Below are 18,545 nucleotides of genomic sequence, written 5' to 3' on the forward strand. Positions count from 1 at the left end.
GTTTTTCCCTCTAGCAAAGCACTGAATTGGGAGTTCCTAGAGGAATGGCTTACTCTGCCTGTCTCAAGTATTTGTCCGTGGGCTGTAGGTTATAAGGAAGCTTAATCTACATTTCCTTCTTGCCTTTGTTCCCCACATCACCAATCACAGCTCTTTTCTCCTTCAGGTTGTAAATCTATTGCTGGAAAATAATTTGAGCTAAGTAGGAAAACAGATTTTTTTTTTCCGAAGTAGAAAATGCATCCATTTTCTCTAAACATGTGTGTGTAAGTTACTGTTTCTACGCAGAAGATTGAAAATAAGCTGTGTATTACCTGTTTGCCCAGAAGCAGCATGGCCTGTGAAAATCTTGTATCTGGGCCGTGGAGTAGTCTGATCTGCCTTCCAGTTCTGCCTCCATCCAATGTGTGACTTTGGCCAAATATACCAGTTAGGACTCTTGATTGCAGGCAGCAGGACCAACTCTGGTAAATTAAACCAAAAAGGCATTGATTGGAATGATGCTGGGGATCTCACAGCCTCCAAGGGAAGGCTGGAGAATGAGGCCTAGAAAATGAACAGGATCCAAGGGAGAGAATGTCTCAGCAGAGTCCAGGCAGGGAAATGGAAACTACACCATTTCAAACAGAGGGAATTTAACACAAGGGATTTGTTAGAGAGAAGGCCAAAAGGAGAAGGGTAACACTGAAGAAACCAGAATATTAAGAGGAAAGAGCTCCTGCCTTTAGAGAGGTAGAAAGTGAGGTCACCAGAATCTGGGGGCTTGGAAGGGGAGCCAGGCTGGTATTGGGAGCCCTGAAGGGAATGCCACCAAGCTGGTGTGTGCATTTGGGGCCTGAGGAGCGGAGATCAGGCAGCTGGCGACTGGTACCGGGAGTACCATGCTGAACTGGGAGCTCTGGCTGCTCCTGTCTTCTGCGGCTGAAACCTTGCTGGCCCCCAGACAGAAGCCCCTTCTCCTTCCTCTGGCTTCGTCATTCCAGTCCTGCTTCATGCCTCCTATATTTTGAACTGACAGCGGGCCAGCTGCAAATGCTCTCTGCAGACCCCAGCCCTAGCATGGGAAGGTTGACTTGCTGCTGAGGGAAAATAGAAAATGACCAGCACATGCAGAGTCCCAGGAAGCAGGAAATATGGCCAAGGACACAGTGCAGAAATTGCTGGTTTACTTTGCTGGCTGCTGCCACCCATAGGCGCAAGGGGGCCCCCCATCGTGATTGAGTTCTGAATGAGACTGTCTCACCCTGTATGCTGGGAGTCAGTGAAGCCTGCACATGTTTCAGAAGTGGTCATCAGGGTGCTGAGAAGTTAGTCCCCTGTGAGTCCCTGAGGCTGCGGGCCAGATCTGCAGGGGCCAAAGCCCCCAGCAGTCACCTTGGTGGATTGGCCAAGTCTAAGTCACATGTCTGTAACCCAGCTGACTCTGTGGCTCCCGGGAATTCTTACACGATGCTGGATCCGCTGGAACCAGAGCGCCGTTTAGGGGCTGACCACCTGTACCCCCGCACCCCCTCCCCCAAACAATGATGTCTACAAAAAGAGTATTCAACGTTTTTCGTTTCTCCATCTGTGAAATGGGGTTTACTATTCTTACCTTAACAGGCTGTTTTGAGAATTAAAAGAAATGATATACATGGTAGGTGCTTAATAATTATTCATCTCTTTTGTGGGGGATTGCACTGTAGATTGAAAGGAGTCACTGGCAAAAGTCAAGAGGAAGAAAAAGCACGAAGAATCAGGCCCGCAGGCCTCCCGGGCACCTCTGACCTTTAAGTGTCCTGGGAGTGCCTTTGTTTTTGGCTTGGGAGGAGTGCTTGCCCCCCGGGCTTGAATCGGAGGGGTCGAGGTTTCGGATTTTCTTGAGCGATTCCCAATACTCAGAGAAGGTTTTGCCCCCTCCCGTGGTGTGTGTGTGTGTGTGTGTGTTTGTGTGTGTGTGTACAGCTCCGCAGGCTGCCGCTTTAGGAAGGTGCGTCCACCTCTTACTCTCTCAGGAAATGCCCTTTCCTCCTGAGCTCTCTGTCGAGATTCATGAACTTGACAGTGAAGGGTTTTCGCGTTCCCGGGTGCGTCCGTGGCGCGTGCCTTTGCTCACAGCTCCGTTTTCCCTTCAGGCTATCCTCTTCACGCCCCTGAAGCCTACTTTCCTTATTTCAAAAAGCACAACGTGACGGCCATCGTGAGGCTGAACAAAAAGATTTACGAGGCGAAGCGCTTCACGGACGCGGGCTTCGAGCACTACGACCTCTTCTTCATAGACGGCAGCACGCCGAGCGACAACATCGTGCGGAGGTTTCTGAACATCTGCGAGAACACCGACGGGGCCATCGCGGTTCACTGCAAAGGTGCGTGCGGCCGGTCATGCAAAACCAAACCAGCTAGTGTCTTCCGAAAAGAACACGAGTCTTTTCGTTTGTTTGAGAAAACTGGAACACAAACCCAGTTAACTAACCCCTTCCTAAGGCAAGCTTTGTTTGGGTGTGGATAATCGGTGCAGGTCGGATTTTCCCTGGTCTTACCTTACCCAGCAGCTCCTGCTCGCTGACGCCAGGCAACCACCACGTGGCCCGGGCTGTGGCTCGGCAGGAAGACCTTGTTTAGGTACAGTTGTCAAGGGGAAAAGGTTGTTAGTGTTTTTCCCCCTCTTTTTCTTCCAGTTTTCCTCATCTCCTTTCTACCGACCTCCACCCATGTGATATTTAATGTTCCCATTTAGGACCCAGCCATCTGGACCCCATTTTGCCCTCTACTCCCCCCTTCCCTTACTGGTCTTTTGCATAGCAGATCAGTGTCTCTTCCCTGCCCATTGCGGGAAAAGCATCCTGGGGTCGCTGGCGAGCTTGCTTGCTGCAGATGTGTTAACGGTTTCTTTGAGTGAACTTGGTTATGTAAAGACTTGGTTATGTAAACGAATCTCTGCTCTTTAGGGGTGGGTACTTTCTCGGGCAGGGGTCTTTCAGATTATAGGAGCCCTAAGGTTGCCAGTTTCAGCGAATAAAAATACAGGACACCTGGTTAAATTTGAATTTTTGATAGACGAAGGAATACTTTTTTTGGAATGTTTAGAATATGTCATAGAACATACATTCTGCATTTTATCTGACAACCTCATGTTGGCTACTCAGAAAATGTAAAATTTCTACTCAGAAAGCCTAGTTGTTAGGCTCTGAGGAGGATCAAATTCCATTTTAGATTTTCCAGCACGATGAGAGGTCTTTTACTGGGGTCTTTGATTGGAGTGACTGGAGACATCTCTGGCCACTCTGGGATGGAGGCTAGTTCCTCACATGCAGCATCTCATCATGCCACTGGGTGGCGCTGCTCTCATGATTTTGAGCCTGCATAACTGGTTTCTGTGGAGTTTATGCTAATTGTCTAGTAGGTGTTGGGGATTGTACTGTTCTTTTCAAGTGCATAGTGCTGCTGTAACTGACTTATTCAGACAAGCATGGCTTTGGTTCTGACAGAAATTAAAATACCATTTTGTAGGCCTTTGTTTCTATGTTTAAGATTTGAGTAGGTGGAGGTACTTGGCTGACATGTGAGTGGCAACGGGAAGCTGCGTTTTGCCAGGGACCCGGAGGGATGGCACTGAGCTGCACGTGGCCTCGATTCGGAGGAGAGCTCCTTGTGTCAGGCTCCATCCACATCCATGGAGCCGCCGCCATCCCTCCTCTTCCCATTTCTTGGCGGGATGGGGCCCTGACCTGCAGGACGTCCTAGCTCCCTGATGGGGGGTGGGGGGGCTCGGGCCAGCAAGGTATCTTGTTCGCTCATCATCGAGAGTGCTTTCAGTTCTAATCAGGTTGCAGTGGGGTGGTGGTGAGCTGGCTTGTCCTGGATGGGGTCCTTTTGCACTCCTAACTTTGCCTTTCCAGCTCATTTTGTTAAAGATTGCCCAGGCCCCAGAAAAAGCCAGCATTTTACACATTTCAGACGTGGACCTTGAGAGTCCTTGGGGCTATAGCAGCTACCAACGTTCAGTAGGAGATGTTCGTGTGCTCTTTTTCAAAGTTTATTTTTGTGTCACCAAAATTAGTATTTTTCCTCGGATTAATTTGGCCTTATTTCCTACTCAATTAATTTTATGATTACCAAGTCATAGATAGGGCTTATCTCTGTGTCATGTCCTGGATTGACAAATTCATGGAGGGAGAAAGGCAAAACTGTCATTAAAACTCAGTATCTTTCTCTTTTTAATTGAAGCATAGTTGATTCACAGTGTTATATTAGCTTCAAGTGTACAGCATAGCGATCGGACAAGTTTATGCATTATGCTGTGCTCACCACAAGTGCAGCTCCCATCTGTCACCACGCAACGCTATTATAATACCATTGACTCCATTCCCTATGCTGTGCCTTTTATTCCTGTGATTTATTCATTCCCTAACTGGAGGCCTGTACCTCCCACTCCCCTTCACCCATTTTATCCCTCCCTTCATTCCCCCCAACTCTGGCAACCACCAGTTTGTTCTCTGTATTTATGGGTCTGTTTCTGCTCGCTCTTTCTTTCTTTTTCTTTCTTTCTTTCTTTCTTTCTTTCTTTCTAGATTCCACATATAAGTGAAATCATCTATTATTTGTCTTTCTGTCTGACTTATTTCACTTAGCATAATACCCTCTATGTCCATCCATGTTGTCGCAAATGGCAAAATCTCATTCTTTTTTACCACTGGTAATATTACATTATATATATCTATATATATATCCATAAACATATATCGATATATATACATATATACTTCCTTATTCATTCATCTATCGATGGACACTTAGGTTGCTTTCGTATCTTGGCCATTGTAAATAATGCTGCAATAAACAGGGGTGCATATATCTTTTTGAATTAGTGTTTTCATTTTCTTTTGAATATCTGTATCTCTCTCGATAGCATTTCTCACCTACCTGAAATTATAAAAATGAAACTCTCTGATGTTCAACATTCTTATTACAGGTATTCTCTGTATCATATCCTATATTTGTGAATGTTAACATTTAAAAAAATACAGTATGGGTGTATGAGTTGTGTGTGTGTGTATTTTATACTGCAGAGGTTTATATGTCTTTATTTAAGATCAGAACCGTTAGCACTGAGGTGAGTTCTTGTATGGGAAGGTCACATTCACATGTGGTGACATCTTTTGCATAATGTTATTTCATTTGCTTCCACTAGTACACACATGTGGGACTCCTTTATAAAGATCACACCTTCGGTTTAATTACAGCTGTATTGCTTTTAATAGCATACTTGTCTACTAGAGGCCTGTTAATTATTTTGACATCTGCCCTAATTAAGTCAGTTTAATTTTCGGGGAATTGAAGCAGCGCTGAGCATTTTAACTGAAGTACAAGGAGGAGGGAGAGAGAATCTTACCCTATGTCACATGAACTTCGGGAGCCGCTGGAAAGGGAACGAAGAGGTCATGCCGCAGCATATGGAGAGAAAACTAGAAAGTGATTTGCTGGGAATGTGTGAAATCTGACCAATGATCCAGTATCTGTAGTTCACCTTCTGGTTGATAAAAGGGACGGCTATGATTTTTTTGAAAATGTCCAGCACACATAATAATTTTTAAAAAATGGAAACTCTGTGGTGTTCTGGTGTATGATGTTGGTAGTCTGCAGGATTTCAGAAAATGCCCGGACTGTAAGGGAATCGGCATTTAACTTGGTATAAATAGAGTACTTTCAACGTCTTGTCTTGCTGTGTCAGGGAGCCCTTTAATTATGAATGCTTTAAGAAATTTGTTAAAGTTTTTATAGAAACTTAGTGAAATGTTCCTATTCTGTTGAATTGTGGTAAGAGCTCCTAACTATTGAGTGCTAAGTACCTTCTTTTTATAGATCTAAATTATAGACTCTTTTTAAAAGGGGGAAGCAACTTTAGTTTCAGAGAAATTTGAACATTTTCTGCACCACCTTTTTTGGTTGTGTGTGTGGCTAGGAGCCTACCCGACGGAATGGGACAGCCCCTTCTCTGCCCAGGGAGGGCAGCAGTGAGAGGTAGTGTTGCCTCCAGAAAGAGCATCTCCTCTCCAGACAGACACCCACATTGGTGACTCCAAGGAGGGACTCGAGAAAGTCACTGCGCGCTGGCTCCTACGCAGGTTCCTCCCGAGGTTCCTACAGCAGGCCGTCTCGCTGTGTTTTATCCGCACGATTACCTGTAGTCTTGTCAGATGTCGGAGAGTTAACACCTCTGCAGACGCAGAGGATCTGCTCTGGACAGAAAGAGAAAGGCAAATTACTCTTCACTCTGATATTAAAGGAGGAGCCCCAGTGAGACCACAATTAAATTTTACTCTTTTCTAAAGAATGTTGACATTTGGTCTGGGGGAAAAGGTACTTCAGATGGAAACAGGCTGCACATACGCACACACACACATACACACACACACACACACACCCCTAATAAAACATTGTAAATATAATTTTTAAAAAGGAAGGCTTAATGGGAAGGGAATGTCCAGCATCTGTAAACATGAGCTTGACTGTAATTTTATTTGACTGTAAATTTCATTTGCATTTTCTTTTCTTTTCTTTTTTTTAAAGATTTTATTTATTTGACAGAGACACAGCCAGAGAGAGAGGGAACACAAGCAGGGGGAGTGGGAAAGGAGAAGCAGGCTCCCAGTGGAGCAGGGAACCCAATGTGGGGCTTGATCCCAGGCCTAGGCCGAAGGCAGACGCTTAACGACTGAACCACCCAGGTGCCCTCATTTGCATTTTCATATGTATTTTCAACCTGGCATTATTGCCCCCAAGGAAGGAGAGTTTTTTTTTTTCAGGGGGGTGGGGAGAAACCATTCTTTTTCTGTATGAAGCACAGATTTACGTACAGTACATAGAGATATGCAGTGTACTGTGGCAGTACAATTTCATGAGAGATGATCAGGAAAAATGTCTTAAAGAGGCTCGTGGAGGAGGCAATAAGGAAAAAAATACTGAGAAGCACTGATTGAGAGGGAGCTTTTTCACACTTTCACATTTATGGAACTAGGATGGATCTGAAAATCGGTAGCATGTCATAGCTTAATTTTTTCTTACTTAGGTGGAACTTAACTAATGGGGTGTATCACACCGTTAGGCAACTTGATGGTATCTTAGGTGTGCTGAGACACTGTGTGTTTCCACGTACTGGAGAGATTAGAGAAGATACTCTTTATTATTTGACCAGCGAAGCTGACAAAAGGGCTTCTCCTTTTGGGGGAAAAGATTCTTAAACATGTTAAAAATAAAGCTGTCAACTTTCCCGTTTCCTTTTCTAACTAAATGTTTTCACAGATGAAATTGACCTGGACCAGTTTTCCAGGCCAGAAATATCAGTCATCTTTGACTTTCCCTGTGACCCAGTCCAAATGTCTTTCTAATTCAGCTCTTCGTTTTTATCACCGAGGTCTGTGCCCCTTCCGGCCACCTCGCCTTCCTGCCCCACCTCGCCCTGCTGCCCCAGCCCCCCAGCCGCTCCCTGGCTCCCCCGCTCTGTACTTTCCAACATAGGCCCTGTGCTGCAGCCAAATCCATCTGCTTTTATCACGGCACTTTCTTGCCCCCAAATACATGGCAACTTTATTTTGCCCTTTCCATTGGTTAAAGGAAAAAATACAGATTTTTTACATGTTAGCAGTTGTATGTTTATTAGCTGTTGATAATATCACGAATTCTGTAATACTTTTAAAATGGGCTGAATTTTGTTCATCAAAGCATCAGCTACCTGTCTTTGAGAATAATAATGCAGATAGCCAGGAGATGTGACTTAACCAGTGCTCAGAGCCCGGCGGACCTGGCTTTGGGGACTCCTAACGATACCTCAGTAGTCCTTTGTGCCTCTGGCCCACGACTGGGAACCTACTTCACCTAAGCCCAGGCCCTTCCACTTGGCTCAGAGGTGCTCTTTATTCTGGCCTTTTCCACCCATCCGACCTTATTCTGCACCCGACACCCACTGACACGTTCTCCAGCCAGGCTTTCGTTCATCACACCCTCTGCTGAAAATATTCTGTGACCTTCCTATTCTTAAGAGTCTGCTAACGTCTGTGTCAGCAATCACACATTCTTTGAAGACACCAGCAGCTCACACAGTACCCCCTTCCTTTCTCTGAGAGCCCAGTTTCAGTTCAAACTTCATTTCTTTGTTATTGTTTCTTGCTTAGTATTCCGCAACTACTCTGATACTCACCGTGATCAAAAATTATGTCCTATACTTGCTTATATCCCTATTCTATGAGCAGAACCCTGTCCTGGGCATCTTGAGTAAGCATTTGACTAGCTGAATTTAATGCTTAAAAACAAAGAGCTACTTTCTTTTTCTTTTCTTTTTTTAAAGATTTATTTATTTGAGAGAGAGTGTAAGTGCGAGTGGGCGGAGGGGCAGAGGGAGAGAATCTTCATGCAGACTCCCTGCTGAGTGGGGAGCCCGACCTGGGGCTCGATCCCATGATCCATGAGATCATGACCGGAGCTGAAACCAAAAGGCGGATGCTCAACTGATTGAGCCACCCAGGCACCGCAGAGCCATTTTATTCTTCTATAAGAAAAAGTGTAGGGACACCTGGGTGGCTCAGTCGGTTAAGCATCTGCGTTTGTCTCAGGTCATGATCTCAGGGTCCTGGGATCGAGTCCCGCATCAGGCTTCTTGCTCAATGGGGAGCTGCTTCTCCCCCTGCCTACCGCTCCCCCTGCTTGTGCTCACGCTCTCGCTCTTGCTCTCTCTGACAAATAAATAAATAAAATCTTAAAAAAAAAGTAATAGTGTATATGATACAAACAGATTTTTAAGTAGTGGAAAAATAACTCCGCATACTGCTTTGCTCATGGATGATACTTAAATAAGAATTTACGGTACTGAATCTAACTCCAAGAAGCCAGATATGGAAAGATTTAGTAAATGCTTGTAAATGAGCATTATTGGTTCAGTCCTATATGCTTCCTGAGGGCAGGCATCCTGCTTGTCTTCATATTTCTGTTTCCAGGTCTTTCACGGTGTCTTGTACAACGTTGGTCTCAGTCAGTACCTGTAAAATGAGTGACAGGATGTGAGCCAAGAGTGGAAAGAATTCTAGGGTGAGAATCAGGACCATGGGGGAATTTTGGTCCTGAATTCCATACTCACTTGCTGTATGAGTCAATTGGTTGGTATCTTTGGGCCTCCGTTGTTCTGGTATATGAACAACCACCACTATCAAGAACCTGTGGCTTGATAAATTTTTTGAATATTTTTGCAAAAGGAGGAAGTCAGTGTGTATTTTTTTTTTTTTAAAGATTGGCTAAAATGCAAATCAAGTCGTATCACTTTTATTTCTTTGGAGAGAGGGAAAAAATACAACAATTGGTAAAAACACCTTGAAGAAATCAGAGTTCACGAAAATAACCAAAATTTCATTGAAAGTCATTTTTTTGAAAGGCATTTCTAACCGTGTTACTTAATCTTATGTAACAGAGAGTGCATTCAACATAAAACACAGAAGCTAACACCAAAGTTCTTAGAAAATGCAGGAGCCCGGGGAAATGAAATTTGAGCACTCTGTTTGCTTTGTTCTTCCTCAGTGAACTGTGCTCTCCCGAGGGCGGTGAGCATGTCTCCTTTATTTGTCACTGTGCCCCCAGCTCCTAGAACATACCTGGCAGGTCGTAGGGGCTCCATCCATACCTACTGACTGAGGAAATCATGAAATCCTGGTGTGTGATGGAGTGCCGGGGAGCTTGGATGACCGTCTGATAGAGGTGGTATTGAAACAGTTGTGGGCTAGGGAGTCGATGAGGCTTGATGACATCTGTGGTGTCGTCCAACTTTGATTCTATGATTCCTTATTCTACAGTATGTTAAAAAAAAAAAAAACCCTAACCATTTAAATAAGCTAACATTGGCCATGATAATATAGTCAGTTACACGGCTGACTCAGGGGGTCACACAGCCAAACTATTAACTATAGATTCATCTCAGCCTGGGCTGGGGTCCGGGGTGGGCAGGGTGGAGATACCTGACAGGCGATATTTTGCAAGTGCTTGTCACGGAACCCGCATTGCCTTAACAATATTCACCATGACAGGCCTTGCCTAAGGCCCCTGGGGGTTAAACTTGATCGTTTTTTGAGACCCTTGCTCTGATTTTTATATGCTTTTATATTGGCTTATTTTAATTATATGATCTATTTTTAGAAGATTTCTTGAGTTAGAATTATCTTTTAACCCCACATCATGTAAAAAGCATTACGTTATTGTCTGGGTTTAAAACACTTACGTTATACTTGAAACCATTGCAGTTTCTGGGCACGGTTTGATTTCAAGATTTCTGTGGGTGCCTTTGCTACATTTTGTCTTTCTTGGTCTGTTTCCTTTTCTTGCAGCTGGTCTTGGAAGAACAGGGACATTGATAGCCTGTTATGTCATGAAACATTACAGGTTTACACACGCTGAAATAATTGCTTGGATCAGAATATGCCGGCCAGGCTCCATTATAGGACCCCAGCAGCACTTCCTGGAAGAGTAAGTATATGGCTTCTGTTATCATATTATGTCCTCGTTCTTTTTTTTTCTTAAGATTTTATTTATTTATTTGACAGAGAGAGAGAAAGAGAGAGAGCAAGCACACAAGCAGGGGAGCAGCAGGCAGAGGGATAGGGAGAAGCAGGCTCCCCGCTGAGCAAGGAGCCCAATGCGGGACTTGATCCCAGAACCCTGAGATCATGACCTGAGCCGAAGGCAGACGCTTCACCGACTGAGCCACCCAGGCGCCCCTATGTCCTCGTTCTGATCATTTTCTACCTCGTGTTCTCCTGGTTGTGGACTAGGTCAAGCCTGTGGTTATAAAATGGCTGCACTGTGAGAGAAGTCTGTGCCTCTAATGGAATATTGTTGATTTGACAGCTAATGCATTCTCACTTTGTACCTTTTTTATATCTCAGATCAGGTGAGAGAAGAAAATCACAGAGCCATCTCTGCCTACCTTTTTTCTGTCATTTTCTATGTGTGATCTGGCTACAGTGCAATTTTCTTATGTCATCCTACTTGACACTTTTCATTCTTTTCTTTTGTTTGCATGTCTAAAAGCAGAATGAAAAAAACCACAACTAAGGTCCATCAGTGATTTCGGTGACATTGCTGCTTTCCTGACAACGAACTAAACTGCTCAAGTAGCTGCAACTTATGAGTTACCGAGGAAGGAAAAAGAGAACTGGGTTTTAGTCCTGGCCATGCCACTAAGTGGTTTTATGACCGTTATTTGGAAGAATACTTATAAATTCATTCATTCATTCACTCACGTGTGCATGAACTATTTGTCAAACCCCGGCCCATTAGGTGGAGAGATTTAACTCATAAGAGAGCGATCCTTTCTGGTTTCCCTGTAAAATTTTAGAAATTATCACTGATTTATCCTTTAATAAAATAAGGAGATGAAATTAACGTTAGCTGATTTAGGTCCAGCTCTAAAGTGTTATCAACTATAATCTTATACAGAAATTTTATTTTTTTTCTTTTTATGCTGCTATGGGTATATCTTGAATAGCGTTCTTTTTTATATAATTAATTATTTTCCTGTTTAAATCGTTTTCTGTTGGTGAGAAACAAATGATGGCGATTTTCACAGAAAAATGCTGTAAGTAAGCCACAAGCATCTGAACCGGATAAAGGATTTGAGGAATCCTGCTGAGGAATGACTGTAGTTGCCAGGCCCCGGGGAGGGGGGTGGTAAGAAAACAGTGCTGGACATGTGACTTTATACCTTCGCTTCAAAGAATGAAAAAGAAATGTAATGAATACACAAGAAAAAAATACCAAGAACAGGATCATTAAGAAGACAGAGGTTTCTAGGGTTGACCTGTGAGATACAAATAAAGTAATTTTATTATTTTAGAGATGTATTCTTTTTCAGATTCTCAGGCAGGGATCTCCTCTCTTTGCTTGATGTTGCCTAGAGCGTGGAGCTCGGGGCTGTGTACCTGCCAGCAGCTTGTTGTACTAATTGCTCACTAAAGTGAAATAAATGGCCTTAGGATTAGGAAACAGAAACCAAGGCACTACTAAGCCTGATTCGTAAAGACGCTCCATCAGTCTCTTAAAACCATTGTTGGGAAGAATGTTCCATTATTAGGTACCTACTGAATACCCGCCTTGCTCCGGGCACTCTGCTAGGTGTGGCTCCCAAGGTGAGGAGATGTAGCTCAGAATTGCACCTCATTTTCCCACCACCACCCTCCTGCTGTGTGCCTGTACCCTCCCCCCTCCCCCCTCTCCCTACTATGCCTCCTCTCTCTGCCACATCTCAAAATAACAACAGAAGACATTAGGTTATGAGGCAAGGGCGCTCTATGCTGAAGAAAGTTGTTTTTTTTTTTTTTTTTTTTTTCATTTTTTTCAGCTAGAAAACTCAGGATATTTCCTTTGGTGTGAGTCCATATTATAGTTTTCTTAAGTATTTTTCTGTAAGAACTGAGGTACAGGAGTGACTTCCTTGCATAACTGAAGCATTATAATCTGTTGTTAATGAAAGTTATTAAATTAAGATCAGGCCTAAAATAAGTCATTAACGCTTAGGTCAGAACCTTCCTGAAAGCAGGTTCTTTGAGGCACTGGACCTTCATGTGTTACAGTATTTCTTACAGAGCTAGCAAGGGGAGATGCCTGCGTCAGTCCCAGGCTTCCCCAGGCTTTGTTAGATCACGTCCGTCCAAGCAGGGGTCTCGTCTGCTGTTCGCTCTGAGTGGTACCAGAGGTGCTGTTGTGCTTTACTCGACTGTGCATACTTCTCGCGTCCTCTTCTCCTCTCACCCTTTCCTTTCCAAGCCTGTGTCTTGATGTGCCTCCTAGCAGAATACATTGCTTCGTGCCTTTGTGACGTTCATTCGTCCAACAGATGTTTGTCAGATGTGCGCTCTTGTCGGGCCGTACTCCGGGGCCTGGGGTGGCCGCAGGAGCATGCCAGAGAAGGTGCTTTACTCCCAGAGGTAATAGCACTAGTGGAAGGAGCAGACAAGAAACTAGCATGTAAGTTTATACACGAGATGATTTCTAACAGTGACATGAACAGTGGAGACTAGGGGTAGGGGAGGGGGTGATTACAGGGGACCGGAGAGCACTTTGGTCAAGGAAGGCTTCTTGAAAGAGAGCCAGAACCTCGAGGGTGGGAAGGAGCCAGTGCTGGCAGTCTGGGCTGTGTCCTGGGTAGTAGGCATGCAGAGGGCCTGAGATGGGAACACGTGCACCATTTTTGAAGCTCAGAAAGAAGGCTAGTGTGGGGGCGCCTGGGTGGCTCAGTCGTTGATCATCTGCCTTCAGCTCAGGGCGTGATCCCAGAGTTGTGGGATCGAGCTCCGCATCAGGCTCCTCCACTGTGAGCCTGCTTCTTCCTCTCCCACTCCTCCTGCTAGTGTTCCCTCTCTCTCTGGCTGTCTCTCTCTCTCTCTGCCGAATAAATAAATAAAATCTTTAAAAAAAAAAAAAAGAAGAAGGCTAGTGTGGGTAGAATATAGTGAGCTGGGAGTGGGCGGTTTGAGAGGTCGGCTCGTCAGTTTTTGCAAAGTGAACTTACCCATGTAACCATTCTTCAGGTCAGGAAATAGAACAATTAGCTGCATCCAGAAGCCCCCCTTGTGCTCCTTCCATTCACCACCCAGTTCTTCTGCCCGTGTGACTATTATGCTGACTTCTAACACCATAAATGAGTCTTGCCTGATTGTAGCCTTAGAATCAGTATGTATGTCTAGCTTCTTTCAGTCAATGTGATTTTATTGTTTTGTGTAAATAGTGTGTTCATTTCCATTGCTTGATAAAATTCCACTGTTTGAATACAGTTTTAGTTCTTCTGTTGATGGATATTTAAGTTGTGTCCAGTTTGGGGCTATTTCATATCTTTGGTACATCTATCTGTTGGATGAATACCTGTGAACAGGACATTCAGTTATAGAAGGTATCACTAAAGACTTTTCCAAAGGAGGTCTGCCACCTCCGGTTCCTACCAACAGGGGTGGGAGTTCCAAGCTTACTAATACTTGATATTGTCAGTCTTTTACATTTAAGTCATTATACTCTGCTTGTAGTGGTAATTTGCTTTATAGTTTTAATTTGTTGTTCGCTGTTAACTAATGTGGTTGAACTTTTCATGTATTTGTTGGCCATTTGTGTATTCCCTCTCTTTTTTAAAAGATTTTATTTATTTATTTGAGAGAGAGAGAGAGAGAGCATGAGTCAGGGGGAGGGTGGAGAGAGAGAAGGAGGCTGTCTGCTGAGCAGGGAGCCCGATGTGGGGCTCGATCCCAGGACCCTGGGATCATGACCTGAGCTGAAGGCAGACACTTAACCCATTGAGCCACCCAGGCGCCCCTGTGTATTCTTTTATGAAATATATTTTCAAATCTCTCTTTTTTTTTTTTAAGATTTTATTTATTTATTTGACAGAGAGAGACAGCCAGCGAGAGAGGGAACACAAGCAGGGGGAGTGGGAGAGGAAGAAGCAGGCTCATAGCGGAGGAGCCTGATGTGGGGCTCGATCCCATAACGCCGGGATCACGCCCTGAGCCGAAGGCAGACACCCAACCGCTGTGCCACCCAGGCGCCCCTATTTTCACATCTCTTACCCATCTTTCTATCAGACTTTTTCATCTCAATGTGTAGGTGTATCAATATTCTGGCTACACGCACACTGTCCATTCTATGTAACGCAGATATATTCTGCTTCTCTTTGGGTTTGCTTTTTCACTCCGTAGTGTCTTTTGAATAGAATTTCTTGGTGAGAATTTTAAAGATCTACTCTCTTAAAACTTTAAAATATGCAAATACAGGATTATTAACTGTAGTCATCATGCTACATTTTACATCCCCAGGACTTATTTATCTTATAACTGGAAGTTTACCTTTTGACCCCCCTCCACCCATTTCTCCTACCACCCACCTCTGGCAGTCACCAATCTGTTATCTCTATCTATGAGCTTGTTTCTTGTTTGGGTTTTTTTTTTTTTTTAGATTCAACATATAAATAAGGTCATATAGTATTTGTTTTCTCTGTATGACTTATTTCACTTAGCATAATGCCCTCAAGGTCCCTCCATGTTGTCACAAATGACAAGATTTCCTTTGTTTTTATGGCTGAATAATATTTCATTATGTATATAACACATTTTCTCTATCCATTCAGCCATCAGTGGACATTTGGATGGTTCTATGTTTGGCTATTGCAAATAGTGCTGTAACGAACATGGGGGTGCAGATACCTTTTTGAGTTAGTGTTTTCATTTTCTTCAGATGAATGCACAGAAGTGCAAATGCTGGATCATGTGGCAGTTCTATTTAAAATTTTTTTGAGGAACCGCCATACCGTTTTCCACAGTAGGCTGCACCAGTATGCATTCCCACCCACAGCACACGGGGGTTCCCTTCTAATCACTTTCTGATTTCTAACCCCATAGATTTGTTTTACTTGTTCTTGGTCTTTGTTTTCTTCTCAGAATATTATTTTGAGATACATTCATGTTAAGTATGGCAGTAGTTTGTTTCTTTTTATTACTTAGTGTTCCATTGTTTGAATGTATCATGATGTATTGACCCATACGACTCTTGATGGGTCTTTGGGTGATGTTTAGTTTTTGGTTGTTATGAGTGAAACTGCTGTGAATATTCTTCTACAAGTCTCTTTGTGGGCATATGTCTTCATTTCCTTTGTTTAAATACCTAGGAATGAGGTCGCTGGATCATAGGGTTAGATATAGTTTAACTTTATGAGGAATGATTTTCCAAGGTGGTTAAATCATTTTATATGCTACTTATAGGAGTATGAGTTCTAATTGTTCCACATCTTTGCCAACATTTTATTTTGTAAACATGTTTTTTGGGGCAGGAGTGGTGCCATTCTGGTTGGTGTGAAATAGTGTCTCAATTTGTATTTTCCTGATGACTAATGATATTGAACATTTTTTTCATACACATATGTATCTTTTGTGAGATGTTTGGCCAAGTCTTTGCCTATTAAAATTTTTTTTCTTTCTGTTAATTGTAGTGGTTCTTTATATATTTTATGTTATTATTTTATTTTATTTTTATTTTCAAAATATATTTTGTTTCTTTCCCAAATTTTTTTTTGCAGAATTTCCAAGGTATTAGTTTATTTTAAAAATATTCATTGAAGTTACTATAAAACCATTATTTTTCACAGTACTATATACAGAGTTGATGGAAAATATATTGTTTTCCTACAAATTATTTAATATTTGGAAGAGCAGTTGAAGTTGTATGTTGCAGCTTTACGATGGGGATTTCTGCTTTTCATTGAGATTTTTTTTTTTAAGATTTTATTTACCTATTTGAGAGAGAGGGAGAGAGAGAGAAAGAGGGAGAATGAGCGGGGGATAAGGGATAGGGGCAGAGGGAGAAACAGACTCCCAGCAGGGCAGGGAGCCCAACACAGGGCTTGATCCCAGGACCCTGACATCATGACCTGAGCCAAAGGCAGATGCTTAACAGACTGAGCCACCCAGGTGCCCCAGTGAGATGATTTTTTAATTGAAGTGTAACTGACATATAACATTATGTTAATTTCAGGCATATAACATAGTGATTTGATATTTGTATATATATTTTAGATACAAGTCTTTGGCAGATACATTGTGCTGTATGTCTTTTAATGAGCAGAATTTAAAATTTTGCTGAAATTGATTTTTGAAAATTAACATGTATCTTGCAACCTTACCATTTTCACTTATTAGTTCTGGTAGTTGTCCTTTTTTTCCTTATTGCTAAGATTTCCAGTACAATGTTAGTTAGAGGTGGTGAAAATGGACATCCTGGCATTGCTCTCGATATTAGAGAGAGCATTCATTCTTTTACCACTCAATGTGATGTTAGCTGTGAGGCTTTCACAGATGACTTTTATCTGAATGAGGAAATTTCCTTCCATTTCTAGTTTATTGAGAGTTTCTATTAATAACGGGTATTGAATTTTGACAGTTTTTTTCTGTACCTATCAAGATAATCTTGTAATTTTTTCTCCTTTATTCTGCTAAATGTGAATTACATTCCTTTTCAGATGTGAAGCCATAATGGTCATGATGTGCTTTTATGTCTTCATATGGCTGGATTTGATATGCTAATGTTCTCTTAGGGATTTTTTGTGTTCATGTTCATGATAGGTAATGATGTGTGATTTTCTTTTCTTGTAATACTTTTAAGTTTCAGCATCAGGATTATGCGGACTTCATAAGATGAATTGTGAAGCATTTCCATCTTTATTTTCTGAAAAGATTATTATAAGATGGTATTATTGGATTTGAGGGGTGGGATGGGAAATTAGGAGATGTAAGTGTCATTTGGAGATAAGGGTCTAGTTGACATTGGAGAACCTGAAATGGTTGGTCTTGTGATATGACAGGGGTAATCCAGGGCGTGCGCCATGATGGGTTTGGTTCTGAAAGGCTTGTAGAGGCCATGGGGTATGGGCCATCAGATGACTTTCTATGAAGCAGTTCCTGGGGATATGGTGGCCAAGGGAATGAGCAAAGATTCCCACTGGGACCACTTGCTTGGGTGTCTAGAAGGGGAGTGTGGGGTGCCTGTGTAATCTCTGCTGCATTGTAGGGTGTGCTGTGGCCCACTGGGGGCAGGTGCCGGCTCACAGGGAGATTGAGGTGCCGTGGTGACGACATACTTCGGTTCACTTCCTTCCCTGACTTTTTTTTTTTTTTTTAAGATTTTATTTATTTATTTTTTAGAGAGAGAGAGAGAGAGTGAGAACAAGTTGGGGGGGCAGGAGAGGGAAGAGGGAGAATATCAAGCAGACTCTACACTGAGCATGGGGCTCGATCCCATGACTCTGAGATCATGACCTGAGCTGAAATCAAGAATCGGGCGCTCAACTGACTGAGTGATCCAGGCACCCCTCCCTTGTTCCTTTTTATGGCTGAGTAGTATTCCAGGGTATAAATGCACTCCTGTTTGTTAAGCATGAAGGATAGCTGGGCTGTTTACAGTTTTTGGCTATTATGAATAAAGATGCTATAAATGTTTGTATATATGTTTTTGTGTGAACATAAGTTTTCATTTCTCTGGGCTAAGTGCCCAAGAAAGACTGCAGTTGGTGAGTTGTATGGTACATGTTTAGTTTTATAAGAAACTGTCAAACTGTTTTCTAGAGTGGCTGTTTTATTTTACATTCTTACTAGCAATGCATGAATGATTGAGTTTTTCTTTATATTTGCCAGCATTTGGTGGTGTTGCTGTTTTTGTCTTAGCCACTCTGATAGGTATATAATGATATATCGTTATGGTTTTAATTTGCATTTCCCTATTCAGTAACTGTAAGAAACTTCTCATGCACTTATTTGCCATCCATGTATCTTTTTGGTGAAGTGTCGCTTCAAGTCTTTTGTCCATTCTTATTGAGTTGTTTGTTTTCTTATTATTGAGTTTTGAGAGCTTTTTTTTTTTTTTTAAGATTTTATTTATTTATTTGAGAGACAGAGAGAGCAGAGCAAGATAGAGAGCACGAATGGCAGGGAGGGGCAGAGGGGGCGGGAGAAGCTGACTTCCCACTGATTAGGGAGCTCAATCCCAGGACCCCGGGT

At 42.8% G+C, this 18,545-nt stretch overlaps 1 protein-coding gene across 9 annotated transcripts in view; it reads left to right on the top strand.

Moving 5' to 3' along the window:
- CDC14A (cell division cycle 14A) overlaps nucleotides 1-18,545 on the top strand; it is a 190,235-nt gene that overhangs the window by 128,888 nt on the left and 42,802 nt on the right. For all 9 annotated transcript variants that reach the window (XM_045801664.2, XM_045801666.2, XM_045801667.2 and 6 more), the window contains 2 exons: nucleotides 2,115-2,345; nucleotides 10,344-10,482. In XM_045801664.2, coding sequence (XP_045657620.1) covers nucleotides 2,115-2,345; nucleotides 10,344-10,482 — 370 coding nt within the window. The remainder of the gene's footprint in view (nucleotides 1-2,114; nucleotides 2,346-10,343; nucleotides 10,483-18,545) is intronic.

Source organism: Ursus americanus, chromosome 12 (assembly GCF_024610735.1).
Source record: "Ursus americanus isolate L20-20 chromosome 12, mUrsAme1.1.p, whole genome shotgun sequence".
Lineage (NCBI taxonomy): Eukaryota > Metazoa > Chordata > Mammalia > Carnivora > Ursidae > Ursus > Ursus americanus.